Source organism: Megalobrama amblycephala, linkage group LG1, assembly GCF_018812025.1.
Source record: "Megalobrama amblycephala isolate DHTTF-2021 linkage group LG1, ASM1881202v1, whole genome shotgun sequence".
Classification (NCBI taxonomy): domain Eukaryota; kingdom Metazoa; phylum Chordata; class Actinopteri; order Cypriniformes; family Xenocyprididae; genus Megalobrama; species Megalobrama amblycephala.
In genome coordinates this window covers 8787488-8809265 of record NC_063044.1, presented here as the reverse complement: position 1 = coordinate 8809265, position 21778 = coordinate 8787488, and the positions used below count along the sequence as shown (strand labels likewise).

The 21778-nt window shown below is 39.9% G+C and overlaps 2 protein-coding genes across 2 annotated transcripts in view; one reads left to right on the top strand and one right to left on the bottom strand.

The window, feature by feature from the left end:
* LOC125280859 (gastrula zinc finger protein XlCGF57.1-like) overlaps window positions 1–21778 on the bottom strand; it is a 1316469-nt gene that overhangs the window by 1099547 nt on the left and 195144 nt on the right. The gene's annotated exons all lie outside the window — the stretch shown is intronic.
* On the top strand, window positions 3414–7273 carry LOC125242983 (galectin-3-binding protein B-like). The gene is made up of 5 exons (XM_048152147.1): window positions 3414–3595; window positions 3949–4155; window positions 4245–4376; window positions 4472–4733; window positions 6029–7273. The coding sequence occupies exons 1-5, from the start codon at window positions 3487–3489 to the stop codon at window positions 7074–7076; spliced, it is 1758 nt and encodes a 585-aa protein (XP_048008104.1). The 5' UTR covers window positions 3414–3486; the 3' UTR covers window positions 7077–7273.

Sequence of the window (21778 nt, the reverse complement as noted above, 5' to 3'; positions counted from 1 at the left end):
TCAAACCATTCCACTTTCCACTGAAGATCGGAGGGTTCCAGGCCTAAAAGATTGGTTTAGAACACCTTGCAGTATTATATCACTGTTCATTCCTCAAGTCCGTGGATAAGCGATAGGCTCCAGGTTCACGATAGGCTCCAGTTCGCTAGGCTAATGACAGGCCATGGCTCCAGAACGTGAACCATTCTGGTGGAAAAGGGGTAGAGACTTGGACTCTTTACTTGAGCGAGCAAACATATCACCCTGTAGCCCAAGACTGGTTGCCCACTGGAGCTTAGCAGGGTTGAGCCTAGTCAGTACCTGGATGGGAGACCTTCTGGTAGAACTAGGTTGCTGTTGGAAGAGGTGTTAGTGAGGCCAGCAGGGGGTGCTGCTAACCCTGTAGTCTGTGTGGGACCTAACGCCCCAGTGTAGTGACAGGGACATTAAAAATCCCATGGCATTTCTTGTAACAGTAAGGGTATAACCCCAGTTTCCTGGCCAAATTTCCTCCATTAGCCCTTTTCATGGCCTCCTAATAATCCCCATCAATTGAATTGGCTGTATCACTCTCTCATCTCCTGGTTTGTGTTGAAAGCCCTGGCACTGTTGCACTGTGGCTGCCGTCACATCATCCATGTGGATGCTACACACTGGTGGTGGTTGAGGAGATTCCCCTGATATGATTGTAAAGCGCTTTGGGTGTACAGTATACATTTGAAAGCGCTATATAAATGCTTAATTTGTTTGTTCATTCCCACGTTTATTCGTTGGTGGAAGATGGGTGTGGGGGGTGCATTTGTTTCAACTGTCAGCCAGATTGTCCCAGAAGTTGTGTTCAATTGATTCTTTCACTTGTGTCCAACTGACTTTATATCTTAAGTTTTTGTTAAAGATGAATAATATTGATTTGAAATTAGTAAGAATTGTGATCCTTGAAATGGATCAGATTAATTTCCTCATTCTCAAATATTTTGATTGAAATTTAACAAAAATATTAAGTATATTTATAAAAAAAAAAAAAAAAAAAAAAAAAAATGTGTATATATATATATATATATATATATATATATATATATATATATATATATAAAATTAGTTAGTCAAATACTAGTTTCTTTTTTGTTAAAAAATACAACTTAATATCTGTAAATGCAAGACAAAACTAATGGATTTTTAGGCATTTAATTTGGTATGTCCAACTCAAGCAAGTCAGGTAAGTCAGTGGTTCCCAATCCTTGGTTCTGGAGGACACTTTCTAAAAAAGCTGTTCAGAAGGTCTTCCAGGTTTGTGGAATCGCACACACAGACCAGCTACTAGTCATGTGACTATCACTGAAAACTGAGACCCACAGCATTTGATCACTGGATCTACAGAAATTCACTCACTTTTAACAAGTGTTTTTTCTCAACATTGCAGCACTGCATAGCTAATTAATTAAACATTTTTTTAACCTCTGTAAGTGTTTTATTATTATTATTATTGTTTTTATTTTTTGATTTAATTGTAAGCTTTTCATTACACTCACAAACTGCAGTTCCATCACCAGTCTGGGAAACCCTGAAGTAATGTAATATTTAATGCACTTCATGTTGTTGATAACAAAGAATGGAAAAATATATTCTTTCTCTTTGAATTTTTATATCAATGTGGTACATGATTATCCTAATCAAATCAGTGTGATGAGTAAGTTCAAAAGTAATCTAAAAGCAATCAAAGTGTAGTGTAGTGTGTAGTATTATGTGTAGTGTAATGGATTATGTTACTAACAACAATTTTTGTCATGTAATCTCAAATCAGTAACTGACTGTTATTTGTAAATCTACCCAGCACTGGTTGTTTGTAAGCCAAATGTCATGTTCCTCAAAAAAAATCCTGAAATATATTTGCAGTGTGCCATGGTGCATTATCCTTCTGAAAGAGGCCACTGCCATCTGGGAACACTCTGGTACTTATCAAGGTAAAGTCCACATCAATGCCAGGACCCAATGTTTTCCCAGCAGAAGATGGCTCAGAATCATAACGGTGCCTCCGCCGGCCTGCTTCCAGCCACTTTCACCCGAGCATGTGGATACGATAACTAGCGCAGTCTGCTTTACTAGTATTTTTTTCCGTTTGCTTGAGCTTAAATGCTTTTGTTCAGTATATTTTTACTGACTATTTCAACTAGGAAAATCTCAAGATGTAATATAAGCATATAAGCTTGTTGTTTATATTGCCTAATCATTCTTCAGAAAAGGTGACAAAAACAATGAATAAAAAAAATAACGTCTTTCTCTTAACGTCTTAAACTTCATTTAAATAAATATTCCAATGTTAGTTTTTTTAAGGCCAAATATTCAAGTACAATATTTTTGTAAAAAGTCCATCCCTAATTTTAACTACAGAAGCTTTGTAAAGGTTAATTCACACACAGCCGACAGACGCAGACCAACAGTGATAGTCATCTGATTACAGCAATTCACTTATTCTAATTCCATGATCAATCGGTGAAAATAAGCTCCGACAGATGGCAACAGACTACGACAGGGGTAAGACACTGAAGTGTCTGTTGCCATCTGTCGGTGCAGTGTGAATTGGTCTTTATGTGATCGGGCCAGCATCAATGAGCCTTGGGCGCTTATGACCCTGAGGCCAGTTCACCAGTTGTCCTTCCTTGCACCACTGTTGGTACTGTAGATACTAACCACTACATACACTCTAAAAAATCTGTAAAAAAGCTAAGTGAAGTTCCTAAACGTAATTTAGGGAGGAGCGAGCCCATCTAATCTTCCAATCAACAGCCAGAGTATAAGCAGCTGCTTACCTCTCTTCAGTCTCAGCTGTTCCAGCATCCCTCCACCTCCCCAAACTCCAGCTTCATCTCAGGTTCCTTGCCCTATGTAATCATATCCTATATTTATTCACTGTGGGGGTGTATCAGAGCTCAAGTTGAAGCTGCTTCATCGGGCCCCTCATCAGTGGACAGCAAGCCACACTAGCTAAGATTATATGGGCAAACAAACTCGTTAAACGAATTTACAAAGTAAAATACCGTTTTCCAATGAAACAGTAATATACCTTAAAAACAAAGCAAAGAGTGTACCAGGAACACTCCACAAGACTTGTTATTTTGGAGATGCTCTGACCCAATTGCAAAGAGCTGGGGATGTCCTTCTTGTCCATGATCAGAGGTGCTGATGGCTGTGGAACAGCCTTCATAGCTGTGACAGGGAAAACAGATGCTAACAGGGGAACAAATTAAATGACTTACTTTCTATATTGGGTAAATTTAGTTGGACTTGTCTCACATGCACTGCATGACTAGAACATGCTGACACATAGTTTTTGTTTACATTCACATGTAACGAAACTTAATGTAGCCTTTTCAGGAAATGAAACTTATGGTAGACCTCAAATGTGATTACACAGCGTCTGATCAAGGTTTCACAATAGTTGACCTGATTTGGTTGTTATTTAAAGGAAAGGCAAGATGTTTTTAAATCATAGAGTTGAGAATTGTGTACATGTCTCTGCTGTCTGCAATATTTCCAGCAATCATGTATCAATCAAGAATCATGTTTCTTCTATGGCCTCTACTGTTTCTTCATGTTTCAGCACATCGGACCCTGTTTGGTTAGTAAAAAAAACCAAAACTTTTCAATGTTTAAAATACATTGTAGTATTTATATTTAGAGGATTTTAATACAAAATATTTTTTAGGAGTTTTGTAAAAAAAATAATACAATTTTACAAACTTATATATATTTGTGAAAACGGCAATGTATTTTTTATGCTAAATGTAATCTACAGAGTTAGTCTTAAACAGTCAGTGGTCTATTGGAATTTTACAACCACATGTCTTCCTATTGCAACAACAAATGCAGTTAGCTGAGGTTAAACAACATATTTTATTGACTTTCTGAGCATTTTTTTTTTTTTCTTCAGTAAAATCTCTTAACCTTTTAATCTTTTGCTGCTGGTTGAAGATTACAAACCAAAGCAGCCAACACAGGAGGGCAGAGTGAGGCTTGTCGGAGATCTGCCTTCATCTGGTCGTGTGGAGATCTATCATGATGGACAGTGGGGTACAGTTTGTGATGATGGATGGGAACTGGCCGAAGCTCAAGTGGTGTGTCGTCAGATGGGTTTTCCTGGAGCAATATCGGCCAAGTCAGGAGGGCGTTATGGTGAAGGTATAAACTCTACAGCACAATTAAATTTTTACACACTTTGATAACAATAATTGACTTATTTTTTTAACAAATATTCTATTGTTTTTGAGGTTCTGGTCCAATCTGGTTGGATGACATGAACTGTAAAGGCTCGGAGAGCGCATTGTCTGAATGCAGCTTCAAAGGCTGGGGTGTTACTGACTGCTCACATAAAGAGGATGCAGGAGTGGTCTGCGAGACTGGTATGAAATTCAACCACCAGAGATATTTGCAGTTGTGCACTTGTGTTTCTATTATTTCTATTGTTTCAATCTGTTTTATTATATTTTCTTTGCAGGTACAAACATAACCAGCAATCGTCAGTTCTCTGTGGATAACAGTCTGGGTTTGTCTGATGATCTTGGTCTTCTGTTTGACAGTGGAGATGGTTGTGATTTCAGCATTAATGTACGAGACCTCAGTGAAGAGGCAGAGTTGGCGTTTTGTGTGCACCGTTTGATTCTCTTGATTTATCCAGAACTAAACATAACAAATGAGTCCAGAAACCTCACATTGGATGTCAGCCAGACGTGCCATCCTCATGTCCCCACTTTTCTCAGGTAACTTTCTTAAAGGGGGGTATAATGCTATTTCATGTGTTCTGACTTATTTACACTGTTAAAGATTTGGATTCTCATGCTAAACATGGCCAAAGTTTCAAAACACGAGTTGGACGTATGACGGAGTATTTCTGTGCCAAAAATACTCTTTCAAATCCTCATAAACTTCGCAATCTTAATTTTCGAGTATGGGCCTTTGTAACGTAATAAAGGTCAGAATTCCTTGTATGGGTACTACTCCTGGAAGTGTGCGCGCACACACGTTGACCAGAGCAAGAGTGCAAGAGCACGCCCATCAACGTGCATCAGCGGCGCTGCACAGAACTTGCTCGAGAAAGATTTGTCACTCTGATTTTAGACCATGAAATCAACAATGTCACCAAAGAAGTGTGTTTTTGGTTTTGAGGGAAAGATAACCTTGCTTCCCAAAGAACCCAGCGTTAAGTGGAGCTGAGAGTTTTATGCTCACGCATTACATTGACGCGCTCTCGATATTTGTTATTAAAATAACCATAGAAACTGATAGTTTCAATCACTTTTTTATTGATTAAAATAAATGGTGAATATCTTATGTTTTTCCGTAGCTGCTCGAGCCCTCAGGATCGGCGCTTATGGTTTTATAAACAAGGCCCAGTTCTACGCTGGATTTACAGATCGTTTGAAACCGAAAGATGGAGCGGTCACCGCGATAATGATCCCAGTCATGAGTCGGAACCGCAGATGATGAGTAAAACTGCATCAAATGTCTGTTTTGTTGGCAATAGGCACCTATAAGTGCATATAATGTAAACAACACAATTGTAGTGAATTCATAAATTCATTATTCATTATTCACTATACGCTATATTCATTATAGTGATTCAAAAGTTATCCAGGGATAATGCAATGGTGTATTGTGTGTTTAAATACATTTGTTTAGCTGACCATTGATAGCATTGGTCATTGATAGCATTGATAGCTTGCAGGCGATCGCTACGCAAAAGCTGCAGACGATCGCTACGCAAAAGCGTGTTCGTCACTCTTTAGCTCCGCTCACACGACACGCCTCCAGGCGCTCGGCTGGTTTTGGAAAGACTCGGTACAGCGTATGTATCTTTTATAAATATTAAATAGGTACTCAAGACTAACATGAGATTGGCAGAAACTGTGTTTGATACCAACCCTTAAGACCAATTCACTTCATAGCTCAATCCAATTGTCTCAATTCATGGAGAATGTTGCTTTGAATAGTGCATATCCTACTGAATATATTATGGGTGATAGACGCTTAGAGTATCTCATCTGTTTTTGCTCAGGTATTTGTACACACGTCAAATTGATGTTTCCATTACATCAGCTCAATGTCTCCATCAGCTGGCATTTATCTTTGGAGTGAAGAAGCTTATGGAGGATGTTGGCAGGGTCTTCACTTCACTCATTCCTGAAGACAATACCTTCCAGACGCAGGTATCCATGTACGAGTATGGTGTCCGCACAGGTGACCTTGTTCTGCAGGAGAATGTCCTTCAGTATCTTTCCTGGAACTGTGAGTTCCTCATAAGCTCTCCAGTGTGGAGCACCATCTCCTTTCATATGATAGATGCTCTGCTGCAGCGCTCAGATCTGGTTGTGAAGGATGAAGCTTTACTTCTTGAAGGTCTGGAGAGATGGATCCAAGACAAAGGTGATGAAATTAGTTCAGAACAACAGGCCAGCCTCCTGAATCACATCCGCTTCCTCTTGATCCCAGTGGACAAGCTGTATGAAATACAGTTTTCTTCAAGTGTTCTCCATCAGAATCATGAGAAACTGTATCTAAATGGTCTGCTCAGAGGCTTTCAGTTCAATGCTCTTCCTTTCTCTAAGATCAGGAGTAAAATGGACAACATGAGTTATGATTATCTACCCAGAATCTACACTGCTGATGAGTGGAGTGTTTTAATCAATGGCACAGCCACCAATTACCCTCGTTACAACTATGAATATGACTACAGGTATGGCCAAAATAACAGAATCCAAACCTTCTCCACTCCTGCACACCCTAGTGCTCTTTACAGTAGGCAAAAGGTGCAGTGGCAAGCACAGGTTTTTCGTAATGTTCAGGAATGCTCTAACTATGGCATTTCATGTAAATCTTTTCCTGTTGCAAGGTTCCTCGCAAATGGCAATCAGAACATTTACACTAACACCATTCGCTTCTGCAACAGGTTGATTCTCACCTGTAAGAATCAAAACAACGTCTTTCATGTCCAAGACTTTAAAAACAGCATGGCAGTGATTCCAAATAACAGCACTATGGGTCTACCTAACCCCTGTCCTGATGACTACAGTTTTAGATTTGTAGTGCGTCCAGAGTATATCTGACTGCACTGAGTTACATTTGGCTACAGGTAGTTTACAGCCATTTCAGCTGAATTGAATCTATTAAATCAAATGTAGTTAACTGAATCTATTAAATTCAATCAAGTCTCTTTTTAAAATTCATGTTATTCATTCTTGAGATGATTTCTCTAAAATGTTTGTTGATTTTAAACTTCAAAAATAAAAATAAATAACTTGCATTATCTTTGTCAGTTTGATTCCTCTTTAGCTGAGCAGTTCCAGCAGGTACTGGATTTCAATGTATCATCAAGATGTTGGACTCCAACGTTGGATAGACATCAAATTTTGTTTGAAAATGAAAGTCAGGTTGACCTCAAAACACAACATTTGTTTGACATCAAGCGCTGACATTGGACAGATGTCAAATTTTGGTTGAAAATATAAATTGGGTTGACATCAAACCATAATGTTTGTTTGACGTCAAGCTCCAATGTTGGGCAGACATTTACACCCTCTTCAAAACCCTCTTCTTCTGACACTGGTATCTCTGATCATTTACTTATTGAATTTAGTCTTAGTTTCTTGTTCAAAAGAAATGCCCTAAGACAGTCATTTCTTACCGTGACCTTAAAACTACTGATGTTGCATCACTTTGCGCCTCCATTGCCTCTTCTTCTATTTCTGGGGTCTTTGATGTCTCCTTTCCTTCACTGATACTGTCTAAATACCACTCCATAATTTCTGTAAACCTCCAGGAGCATGCTCCCGTTAAGACCAGATCTGTCCCTTCCTCCCTCACTTCTTCTTGGTACATACCTGAGCTTAAAGGCCACTTGTAGATGGCTTGAGCATCTTTAGAGGAAAACCGGCCTCACTCTTCATTATCTAGCTGTTCTTTAACACTTCAAAACTTACAAATCTGCTCTCAATTTGGCTCATTATGGTTTCATTTCTGCTATGATTAACAAAACTAGCAATAGACCAAAAGCATTGTTTGACACAATAAACAAGCTCACCAAACCTCCATCTCACAATGCTATAGCTTCAAATGAGCTTTGATGTTCTTTCTTGAATTATTTATTGGAAAAGATGAATGTGTCACAGACACGTCAGATTCCACCTCCCTCCAATACCCACGCACTCAATCACCAGAGTACTAATCACCGCCACCTGCACATCATCAGTACTGCAATCACCACCTCCTCAAAAACCCCACACTCACACACAGTCACTGTCCGGTCTCATTTGTACTATACAGCTACATGTGTACTTACCTCAAAGACTCCAACTTGCTACTTACCTGTCTCCACCGTCTCCAGTCTCTCCTGTGTTCCTCGTGTGCTTCTCCAACTGTGTGTGAGTGTTCCCAGTCTTCAGTCTCCAGCGTGTTCATCCTGATTCCTCCTACAATCATCAAAAGGACAGTATCACTATTCTACCATCTCTTCAGCTTCAGTAATTGCCATATACTCACCCTTTTCTCTGCTGATATCAATAAATATACTTTACTTGCTTTTACATCTGCCTCCGTGCCGTCTCTGTTGTAACAGAAGACCGGACCATAACAACAGGATATCAGCATGAGTCAAACGGACCCGTTTCAAGAGCTCGTGGACGCTTTGCGCCGAGCACTCACCCCACAAACACCGTCACCGTCACCATCACCTGCTGCCGCTTCCGCATCCACTTCTTCCACTCCACCACGTGCCATTCACGCCAGTCCCATGGCCAAACCAACGCCCTACTCAGGATCGGCGGAGGATTGCAGCGGATTCCTCCTGCAATGTGAGTTGGTCCTGGAGATGCAACCGCATCTCTACCCCACTGATACCGCAAAAATAGCGTTTATCCTCTCTCAACTGCAAGGAAAGGCTCTTCACTGGGCAGATTCTCTCTGGACTCAGAAAGGTTCCGTGATCAAGACCTATTCCTCCTTCGTCGCCCATTTCCATGAGGTCTTTGGAAAACCCCTAGCTGATTCATCTATCGGTGAGAAACTCTATAATTTAAAACAAAGATCCAAATCTGTGACTGATTATACCTTGCAGTTCAGAACGCTAGCAGCTAGCAGTAGATGGAATAAACAAGCCCTCATCACCTCGTTTCGTCAAGGGTTGGAACCCAGAGTGCGGTTGCATCTCGCTGCATACGAGGATTCCATCGGCCTTGAACGCTTCATCCAACTCGCCATCTGCATAGGCACTCGTATGCAGTCGTGTCTCGAAGAGCACCAGGGCCAGCCACTTCCCAACATACTCCTCCGTCGGTCCGAAACCGTCAGCTCTCCAGAACCAGCCAACGAACCCATGCAAGTGGATAATTCACGTCTCTCACCCTCCAAACATCAAAGAAGGCTGACCCTGAATCTATGTCTATATTGTGGTGCTCCTGGGCATGTAATCTCCGCATGCCCAATCCGTCCTCTTCGACCAATGGTGAGTGCCATCATTCCCTCCATTAAGAAGATGAAACCACTCACTACTGTTGTAAACCCTACTGCTGTTAATGTATCTGTTCCAGTGGTGGCGCTCCTCGATTCAGGGTCAGCAGGAAACTTCATCTCAGGCTCCCTCTGTCGACAACTCAAACTCAAAACCTCGCCCTCTCCGACTATCTATCAAGTCCACTCCATCATGGGCAAACCCCTGAGCCGTAAAAGGATCAGCCGCTGTGTGGGACCCCTTCAGCTCCGTGTGGGTATTCTACACATTGAGGACATCCATCTGCTGGTTCTGGAGGATTCCACCGCTGACATGGTTCTAGGGCGCCCGTGGCTTGAACAGCACAAGCCCACCATCTCCTGGCGCACGGGCGAGATCCTGAAGTGGGGCGAACAATGCTTCTCCAATTGTTTCTTCGAGTCTCCAGTTCTCAAATCTCAACGTTCCAAGAAGATCTCCATCTGCAATACCTCCATTGAAAGCCCCATAGAGAAACGCTCCGTGGACATCCCATCCTGTTACGCCCCCTTCAGTGACGTCTTCTGCCCGCAACGAGCCTCCAAGCTACCTCCACACCGGCCATGGGACTGTGCCATCGATCTGTTACCGGGTGAGCCAGTACCTAGGGGAAGGATCTACCCCTGTCAGTGCCGGAGGATAAGGCCATGGAGGAATATATCGAAGAGGCCCTTAACCAAGGATACATCCGCCCGTCTACTTCCCCTGCTGCTTCAAGCTTCTTCTTCGTGGCAAAAAAGGATGGAGGCTTGCGGCCCTGCATCGATTATCGCTCTCTAAATAAAATTACTATCAAGTTCCAGTATCCACTTCCACTGTGTTCACAAAGCTGGACCTCCGCAGCGCATACAACCTCATCCGGATACGCGAGGGGGACGAGTGGAAGACCGCCTTCGTCACGCCCACCGGCCATTACGAATATCTGGTCATGCCCTATGGTCATGTCAGCGCCCCCTCCGTATTCCAGGATTTCATTCATGAGGTGCTCCGGGAGTTCCTCCACAAGTTTGTACTGGTGTACATAGACGACATCTTTCTGGCCATAATCTTTCTGGCCAGTCTTTGACTAGCTTTACTCTGACTACTCTAAAAATGCTGGGTTAAAAACAACCTAATTCGGGTTGAAAATGGACAGACCCTGTGATTGTGTTGTTTTAACCAAGTAGTTGGGTTAAATGTTTGCTTAATGTGCTGGGCAGTTTTATTTAACTCAACTATTGTTTAAAAATTACAATATGGCTGGCTTCACCATCTGTTATCTCCTTGGATGTATATAATATTAAACTATGATTTGTGGGTATGTTTTCTTTTCCCTCTCGAGTTTCTCTCACCCCATTGCTCCAGATTCTGGCTGCTAATCATCTGGGAAAGTGGATTGGCTCCTCTCTTGGCATCACATCCTTTAAAAACGCACTTCTGCGCAATACAAGGGAGGCGCAGCTGTGTGTGTGTTGTGTTCTGCCAGGAGGACGTGTTTGTGTCAGCGTCCCTCCGGCCTGTTGTACTAAAGTTGATCAAAAGTGAAGTAGACATTTACATGCTTAACGTTGTTTTTCCTACCATCTTTTCTTAGTTTTCGTTCCTTTTTTTTCTCTTATTTTTAATATTGTGTCTAATATTTGTGTTTAATATTGTAATATTTGTGTTTAAGTTTGTTGGAGTTTGGGTTCCTTGCCGCTGTCACCTTTGGCTTGCTTAGTTGGGGACACTTGACATTTGACTTGACATTTGATATTCAACAGTATTCTTGACATTTATTCAACAGTGCTTTGATCTGCCTGCATTGACACTATTCTTTAAGAGCTGCTGTGCAGCAAAAATTATGTACCAGTTATCAATGTAAAGCTGCTTTGACACAATCTACATTGTAAAAAGCGCTATATAAATAAAGGTGACTTGACTTGACAGACGGAGACTGTGACAACTACTCTTGAGTCATATTTTACGCCAACATTTTTTAACTATAATTTCTATGCTGATGACATCCAAATTTACTGAATACTGTCTGTAAACCTGCTCTATTCACTCAAATAGATAACATTTCTGCTTGTATGTATGAAATTAAGAGATAGCTCATTTCCAACTTTGTGAAACTAAACATGGAAAAAAACTGAGATTATAATTACTGGAACCCTTTCACTTAGGCCTACTAGCAAAATTCTTCATTGCTTCACCAGTGACTCACAGACTGTGAAATATGGCTTTATGGAAATTATGGCTCTGATGCAGCCACCAGTTTCGATCGTGGCCACTCTAGTAAATGCTTGTGTTTACACAAGCATTGGCCATGCCCTTTCGCTAAAGATAGACACCAAGTCTATTTTTGACGGATGCCACGTCCAAGCCGCGCATTTCAAATACAAAATAAAGACAAAATAATCACTCTGTGATCCTGCTCATATTATACATCAATAGGAGGCCAGAAATTGATGACAAGAGATTCAAAGCTGAAAAACGTGAAAATCTTTTATCCTTGTCATCCATAACTGGACTTTTAAGTGTATTAACTTTCTCTGTATGGGCTACAGCAAAACAAAGTAGGGAAGAGCAATAAACACAATTAAACAGGACAAAATATAACCATTTAGCCATTAAAAACATGAAAAATCAAGTAAAACAACATTGGACAGGCAAATCTAGCGAATCCAGCTGCTTCGCTTCCGAAATGGTCCTGGAGTACACCGTGTAGATGATGGAACAAAACCTCGCCGGAGCCGTAATGCACCGCAGATGTGTGCAGTGTAAATAAGGGATAATAAACCGAAATAAATCCAAAAATGTTATGCTAAAAATAAGACCAAAATATCACGACCCACACCTGCTCACTTTAATAACTCCATAAACTTGATTGCTTTATGAGCCAAGCTTAAACAGCAAGCTCAAAAGAGTTAATTATATATAAAGTGGACATGGCAACACTGCAAGAGCATGCAATATGAAGCAGCCTTTCCAAGCATAAGCAAAGCATGACTCCTCCGTTGATTGTGCTTTAGTTAAAGGTGCAGTGTGTAATATTTAGGTGGATCTATTGACAGAAATGCATAGTAATATACATAATCATGTTTTCTGTGGTGTATAAAGACCTTACATAATGAACATTGTTTTTATTACCTTAGAATGAGCCATTTCTATTTATATACATCGTGGGTCCCCTTATAAGTCACCATTTTGTGCCGACATGTTTCTACAGTAGCCCTAAATGGACAAACTGCTCTACAGAGCGCGTTTCATCACTATGTTGCTGTTCTTCTTCATTGTTGGTGTTTTTAAAGGCAGCTTGCATTGTCACTACAATGAATATGCACAAACAAGAATAAGAAGTAAAAGTTTAGTAGTCATCTGGTTTATTAGAAGTGTTCTTTGTTAGAAGTAAGAAGAAACCTCATAGCTTCTCTATGTGCTTTAAAAGGGAAGTGTGAGCAGTGGACTGAGCTGTTGATTGCAATTCGCAAACCTCACCCCTAGATGCCTTTAAAATTGACATGCTGCACTTTTAAAATTGCTAAGCATAACAGGTCTTCTGTTGTTGTACATTCCTTTGGTCAGAATAGCAGAGACCAAACACGTGAGACATTAGAATGTTGCTATATTTACCACAGTGTCAGTCATCGCAGTTCTACATTTAAATGCAGTTGTCACTCATGAAACTTTGTGTCGTTTTTGCACCTAAACTCTGGAACTCTCTTACCCAGTCACTCTGCATTAATAACATTTCTGAACTTCGCAACTCAAAACATTTGTTTTCTGAATGTTATCAAGTATTGTTCTGTATTTTGTTTTTGTTGCTGTGTGCTACGGTGTTTGTGTAATGACCCTTTTTCTGTCTTTATATTATCTTTACTCTAGTCTACTGTTTGAAATCTACTACATGTAAGGTTGTCAACCTGCGTGAAGTTGGCCCCCCACCCAACGCAAAACGTCTGCAAAATAGTCTCAATCGTTTGTGCTCCGTTTGTGCTGGTTTGTGCCGTAAAAAATTTCGTTTGTGCTGCTTTCGATTTTAAAATATTAGATTTTGAATTATAGGCGATGACGTCACTCAGCCCCCCCCACATGCTCCAAATTCACCCAAAATAGTCTCGTTTGTTTGTGCTCCGTTTGTGCTGGTTTGTGCTGGTGAAATTTTAATTTGTGCTGCTTCGGTTTTTAATATATTAAAATAACTTTTGGTGGTCATTCTCAGGTCACTCAGCCCCCCACATGCTCCAAATTCGCCCAAAATAGTCTCAATCATTTGTGCTTCTAAAAGTTTAGTTTGTGTTGTTTCGGTTTTTTTTTTTTTGTTTGTTTTTTTTTAGATAGGCCTATGCCTGTTAAAATAATATTTATAAAATCTCAGGTCACTCAGCCCCCCACCCCACATAGGCTATGCTTCAAATTCACCCTAGATAGTCTCCTTTGTTTGTGCTTCGTTTGTGCTGGTGAAATTTTCGTTTGTGCTGCTTCGGTTTTTAAAATATTAAAAGAATTGGCAATTCATTCTGAGGTCTCTCAGAACCCCACATGCTCCAAATTCACCACAAACAGTCGCAATCGTTTGTGCCGATAAAAGTTTCATTTGTGCTGCCTCGCTTTATTAATATTAGACATTGATTGCATTGAAATGAATGACACTGAACGGCTGTAAATGCAAATCGCATAAGAGCATATTATAGTGACTATTAGGCTATATACCAAAGCATAGACATTTAACAGAAATAGTAGGAGCAATGTGATTTCAAATTAAGTCTGTTTGCTTTCCTCCTTTTCAGTAACAAGCGCGTGTCAGAAACGGAAAGTTGTTGCATAAAAAAGCTGCATCAGTCCGTGTAATTCCTTCAATTAATTAGCCTACGTCAAGAAAATACGACTTATTTAATTGTCTAACTAAACCAAATCGAAAAAACAAATATAGGCATTCGTTTAATTTGATTTTACTTGAAAATAAACAAAGACAAAAAAGAATTAAGCCTATATAAGATTTTTTTTTTTTTGGTTTATGGGTTAAACAAATTAGTTTATGCTTTAAAATTTGTTTCAAATGTGTGGGTGGCCCCTAAAATACTCATTTTGGCTTTATGTGGTCTAAAACAACACTGAGGAATTTTTTATTTATGTGTAGTCCTATTTATTTTATTCTTAAAAGCATGTGGGGGGCTGAGTGACGTCATCGCCTATAATTCAAAGTTTAATATTTTAAAATCGAAAGCAGCACAAATGAAACTTTTACCGGCACAAACCAGCACAAACGAAGCACAAATTATTGAGACTATTTTGGGCGAATTTGGAGCATGTGGGGGGGCTGAGTGACCTGAGAATATTACTACTACATGATGTTACAGTAAGAGGTAAAATCACTTACCTTGGAGTTTGTGTTACATTCCACACATCCTGTGATCCTCTGTGTCCTTTAAAAGTAGAAAACGCACAGTGGATAGGTGACAGTTAAGTGAATGAATGCGACTGTTTGTTTTGCCGTTTGGATCTACCTTGTTACTTAAAATATATTGTTAAACAAATACGCAAAAAGAAAACTCTTACCGGCACAAACCAGCACAAACGGAGCACAAACGATCGAGACTATTTTGAGTGAATTTGGAGCATGTTGGGGGGCTGGTGACGTCATCGCCTATAATTTAAAGTGTAATATTTTAAAAACGGAAGCAGCACAAACGAAACTTTCACCGGCACAAACCAGCACAAACGAAGCACAAACGATTGAGACTATTTTGGCTGAATTTGGAGCATGTGGGGGGGCTGAGTGACCTCAGAATGACCTATAAATATTCTTTTAATATCTGAAAAACTGAAGCAGCACAAACGAATTTTTTTTACTGCACAAACCAGCACAAACGGAGCACAAACGATTGAGACTGTGTTGCTGACGTTTTGCGTTGGGTGGGGGGCCAACTTCACGCAGGTCTATTACCTATTCTATTGCTGTTACTTTTTTTATTGTATCTATATTGTAAAATGTCCTACGAACTATGGAAAGGCACTACATAAATAAAACATTATTATTGTTTTATTAACGAGAAGAGTATATAAAAACTGGGTATTTGACCAATAAAATGTGAAGAAGAAGGAGGTGTGGAGAATACCACTTTGTGTTTGTCTCATTCTTCCCATGTTGGACTGCATGGAAAGGATCTGAAGCAGCGTGGTGGGTAAAGTTTAACAAAATAATTAATTGGCATCTACATGTCAACTAACTCTCATTAGATGTTTGGGGTTATTGATGGTTGGGGTTACAGTTAGTAGAATAAGTAACATGTACGGTAACACTTTATTTTGGGGTCTTTTGACTAGGTGCTTATTAGCATGCATATTACTAGAATATTCTACATGACCTTATCTTACATTCTTAATCTCACCCAATACCTAAACTTAACAACTAACTTACTAACTATTAATTATCAGTAAATTAGCAGTTTATTGAGAAAAGTGAATATGTGTTCCATATACGTGTACATGTTACCACATGTACTTGCAAAGTAAAGTGTTAAAATAAAGTGTTAGCAGATATTAAGCAGACAGTCTAATGAGAGTTAGTTGACATGTTGCAACACCTATAGTCAACAGAATGTCTAAAGTGGACAAAATAAAGTGTTAGCAATTTTTCTTACACTAACATTAGCCCAGATGTGCTGACAGACAGTTACTGTTTGAATGCATATGTTGCAGTAATGAAACCTACCAAATTCAGCATTTTCATGAAATGAAACTTATGGTAGCCCTCAAATGTGATTACACAGTGTTGTATCCAAATTTCACAATGGTTGGCCTGATCTGGTCATTATCTGGTCTTTTTGGCACACCTAGAAATTCCTATGAGTAAAATCTTCCCCTTAATTATAAGGTTCTATCTGCATCAGTAGTTTTGAAATATTGAACTTCAAAGTTGTCACACCTGGCTGTAAATACACGTACAAAGAAGATGATGGGTCAAACTACACACTGGCAAACAACAAAGCACAACAATACATTGACGATACCGGACAAAGGTGAACTGAAAACACATGACTTAAATACACAGACAAACGAGGTGATAAATGAAATATGAAAATATTGCATGAAATATCTCTGAAGTATATTTCCTCTTCATATTTAATGTTCTCAGCACATCAGGCTGACTGGGAACATGAAATTATCCAGCCACAACTTTTTGTTTCACAGGAGTATGAAGAAACACAAAGGCCAAATTCCCTTAATTATCCATCAAAATAGGTAAAACCAAAAAATATAGTTCTGATGTGCAGCAAAAGATTGTTGTGCTTCACAAAATAGAAAGTGGCTGTAAGAAAATAGCTAAAGAAAATTGAAATATGAAAATTCCAATTTCCACCATCAAGGCAATAATTAAGAAGTTCCAATCAACTAAAGATGTTATGAATCTGCCTGGAAGAGGATGTGTGTCTATATTGTCCTAATGCACGATGAGGAGAAGAGTTTGAGTGGCCAAAGACTCTCCAAGGATCACAGCTGGAGAATTGCAGAGATTAGTTGAGACTTGGGGTCAGAAAGCCTTAAAAAGTGGTCTCTGATCTCTTGTCAGGTGTTCTCCAAACTCATCAGGCATTATAGAAAAAGACTCAGAGCTGTTATCTTGGCAAAAGGGGTCTGCAAAAAAGTGTAATATAATATAAGGATGCCATTAATTGTGGCCAATTGTGTATTGGAGAAAAAACATTTACTTCATAAAGAGACTTTTTCAATTCTTATATTTCAATGAAAGGTTCAATTTTTGAGACGCCAACATTTCAGGTCTTCTTGGAGCGTCTGACTCCAGATCTTCCTTGGTGTTCCCTGTCTCTTGCATCTTCCTGGTGGTGTCCACTTTATAGCTGTCTTTGGATGGCAATGTCCGGGTATGCGTAGTACATGTCCAGCGAGGTGCATTCTTCACTCCAGGACAGCATCAAATCCCACTCCACCTCAGGATCCCTTTGTTCATGGTGTCGGGATGACAGTGGCATTCAACAGCCTCATCAATGGCCAATGTAGTCCAGATGGGATGTGACCTCTGGAAAAGCACAGATGCTTTCCCTATTCAGCGGTTGATGTTTGCCTCTGTCCCTCCATTATTGGTCACTATGTTCTCAAGGTAGATAAACTGCTGAACTTCCTCTATCAGCTGTCCTTGACTATCAGTGGAGCGTTGGTCTCTGCACATCCCACTCTCATGAATTTGTTTTTTTCTCCATTGATTCTCATTCCAATCTTGCTGGCATCTGCGTCCAGGCTGATGGTCATTTTTTGCAGAACCTCCCTTGTCTCAGCCGGCAGAGATAGTGTATTTCACGAGTTCACAGTTACAAATAAATCAGATAAAGTAGTATGCATATTTGGCGTACTGTCCGAGGAGAGGGCTCTGGGTCCAGTATTTGGCCCGAACCCAGAGTACTCCCCCTGTATATTCCTGGCTCTGATAAGAACCAGACAAGTTTGAGGACAAGATTGAGGAGTCAGGGTGGTGGAGGGATGCTGAAAACTGTCGAGGAACGTAGGTCGACTGTGTATATTATATATATATATATATATATATATATATATATATATATATATATATATATAAAAGGAAGAGGGGCTAACTGAGCATGTGTAATATGAATATCATCTCTCTAGCTCATTCCTGATTAGAGAAATAAGCCATGATGCAATGTTTCAGCCGTCCCCACTCTCTCCCTATTTACAGTAAAAAATGTACTTAAGTACAGTAATGAAGTAAAAGTACTTACTGTCCACCATTACCTTTTACTGCAGGGCACTGTCTTTGGCACCACAACATTTGCAAAGAAATGTTTTGTTGTCATTACCTCTAATGCTACTTGAGTTGAGTTTCTGAATGAAATGGCATCTACTGATGACATTGCTTAAGTGTTATACCCACATGTAACTGCATTACTTGCTGTCTCGCTAATTCACTGAATTTGACAGCATGATCCAAAATGAGTTCAGATTCTCGTGACAATCTTTCTGTTCATTTATTATCACACCAAAAGCAATCTGATCACGAATCATCTCTCAAATTATTAAAAGTTTTGTTTTAACTTTAGGTCTGGAAGCATGCAATCAAAAACCTCTCCTTCATGCTGCATTCATTGTTCAAACGCCAAGACCTGATACAGTTTATTTTTAAATTTAATTGAACTTCACTACTTCACTGTTTACAACATATATTTAGCATTTATTGAAAAATATATCTTGGCCAGAATTGATTTCCTCAAAATGAAGGTGTTATAAATCTCCACAGCATCTGCTTCAGCAATGGTAACATGGCAATCTTTCTTTAATCCACAACATATATGTAGCTCTGTTTGAAAGTCCTCCAATTTAAGGAAGAGAATTTGATTACTACACATTGTGATAACAACAAGTCTTTTTTTTCTATTATACTTTTGAGGCTCGGAGAGCTTTTTGTCTGAATGCTGGGGTGTTTCTGACTGCTCACATAAAGAGGATGCAGGAGTGATATGTGAGACTGGTAAGACATCTGCTGGATCTTACAGAAATTACATTATTTAAACATTATTTTCCACCAATTTCTTGATACCTCTTGAATGCATTTCCATCTCCTTTCAACATTTAATTTTCTGTGAAACATACTCTTTCAAACTCAAAGTAAGATATGCCTTTTATTATCTTCTCTCCTCAGAAAAAAAATGTTCAAAGATTTCTTTCAGTTTGTTTAGCTGATATGCCTAACAAACTTGACATGCGATCAGATAAAGTAAATCAGATAAATAAATCAGATAAAGTAGTATCATAAATCAGATAAAGTAGTCAAGTTTGTTAGGCATATCAGCTAAACAAACTGAAAGAAATCTTTGAACAGAGGAGATAATAAAAGGCATATCTTACTATGAGTTTGAAAGAGTATGTTTCACAGAAAATTGTAAATGTTGAAAGGAGATGGAAATCAATGAATCAATATTGTTTTATTGACACTTTAGTAGCTTGTTTTGTGATGTTCTGACTATTTTGCTGATTGTCACCATTGTTGAGATTCATATGCTGATTCTTGATGTTTGTCTGTGTCTGAATAATGCAGTAGTTTGGTAACACTTTGGTATGGGGAACACATATTCACTACTAACTACGACTTTTGCCTCAAACTCTTAATTTACTGCATATTATTAGATGGTAGGGTAAGATTTAGGGATGTAGAATATGGTTAAAAGTGAGAATTGTGAGAAAGTGAGAATTGTTCCCCATACTTAAGTGTTACCAGTATTTTCTGTGCACAATGTATTTATGGAACAGTTCAGTTTATCGCTGCTGTAACTCAAGCTGTAGAATTACAGGTATACAATCATCAATATTATAATTACCCATCAATCATATAACCAGAGCTTTAGACTCTGTGAATCAGGTCATTACATGATGATGACTTCATTATCAAAACGTAATTATCATGACATGGGCATAGTAATTTGCCATAACAAATGTGCTTTATACACACAAAGTCGCAGCAACTAAAGAAAAACTAATGTTTAAAAAAATAAAAAATAAAAATAACCCAACTAATTCAAACACTGATCACCATAATGGTGGTGTCAAATGAGCCATTCAATAAAACATCATCATCTAAACCTCTATTAATTCTCAATAAGAACTTTTATAGATGTTTGACAGAAAGCTAGTTATTAAGTGTGATAATGTGTAATGGCTGGAAGTCAGTTGTAATTGTTGTGTTCTCTTTTATAGGTTCACTCAACACTGCATTGACAAAATGGGAACACCCTTGGGGTGGTGCTGATCATCTGAACCCATATAGAATCACACCAATTAATTGGTAGCTTAATACAGAAATGCCTCAACCTGTTGCATGCACACAAGACCATTTATGGCGCTTCTGGCTGCAAGTTTTGCGAGATTTTTAAACTTAAAACTCTCTGCGTAAGGCTTGCTTGCTTTCGGAAGGATTCAGGCGCTCTCCCCCATCAATCTTGGGAGGTTCACTGTCAGGCACCCTGAAGAGACATGAGCACCGGCTCCTCCTATGGGCTCAAGACAAGTTCCTTTCGCTGAGAGCAATTCACATTCCAGGAGCCTTGAAGCTCACTGCGGATTTCTATCCTGTTGAGACAGAAAATCATCTTGGGGGAGTGGATGCTGCACCACCAAATGGTGGCTCAGATTAGGAGCCTTTTTGGCGAGGCGGAGGTGAACATCTTTGAGTCACAAGACTTGACTCAGTGCCCATGTGGTTCTCCCTGTTTCATCCAGCGCCTCTGGGGATAAATTCCAGTCAAGTTAATCCCTGCAGTCCTATGCAGAGTGAGGGAGTGTGGAATTTGTCTCCTGTTGGTAGCCCCTTTCTGGCCATCCCAAACGTGGGTTTTGGAGCTGATCTTCTTGGTGGAAGGGTCCCCGTGGGAAATTCCAATCAGGAGAGATCTTGTGTGTCAGCTCCAGGGCAGGATTTGGCATCCTCAACCCAAGAAATAGAGGTTGTGGGTGTGGACGATCAGAGGCAGTCATCAATGGCTACTGGTCTTCCCGCTAATGTTTGGGAGAACACTGATAACACTTGTGTGCCTTATACTAGACGGCTGTCTTTTCTAAGTGGAAGATCTTTGAGTCCTGGTGTAAGACTTATGCAGGGGATCCAGTTAGCTGCCCAGTTGGTTCAGGGCTGGAATTCCTGTTAGGATAAGTTTGCGGCCGGAGCGGCTGCAACTACTTAGAGGGTTTATGCCATGACTATCGCCACCCATCGGGGTCAGCCGAGGTCCCCTTAGGTAGACACCGTCTGTTCTCTTTGTTTAAGCATGGAGTTAGATGCTTGAGGCCTGCACATCCTGTTAGTGTCCCCACCTGGGATTTGTTGGTTGTTTTGGAGGGGTTATTGGAACCCTCTTTTCAAACCTTTGGAGTCAGTTCCTGACCGGATTCTGACTCTCAGTATGGTGCTTTTGTTGGAATTAGCCACTCTCAAGCATGTGGGGATTCTGCAGGCTGATTCTGTGGGGCCTCGCATGAAGTTTCCCCTGGGTCATGTGAAGCCGTTTCTGCAACCCAGGCCTGGTTATGTCCTTCAATGTTTTGTCCACGTCATTTTGCTCTCAAGTGGTCGGGCTTAATTCTTTCTGTCCTCCTCCCTTTTCCTCCATGGAGGAGGAAAGGCTTCATTTGCTCTGCCCTGTTCAGACTTTAAAGGTGTATACAGTGGCACAAGTTGTCTCATTTGTTTGTATGCTTTTGATTCTGCTGTCTCTAAGCACAAGATCTCTCAAAGAGCTCTTTGGGCCAGATCTGGCAGCACTTAACTTGGCATGTGTGGTATATCGTTCCTATTGTGTC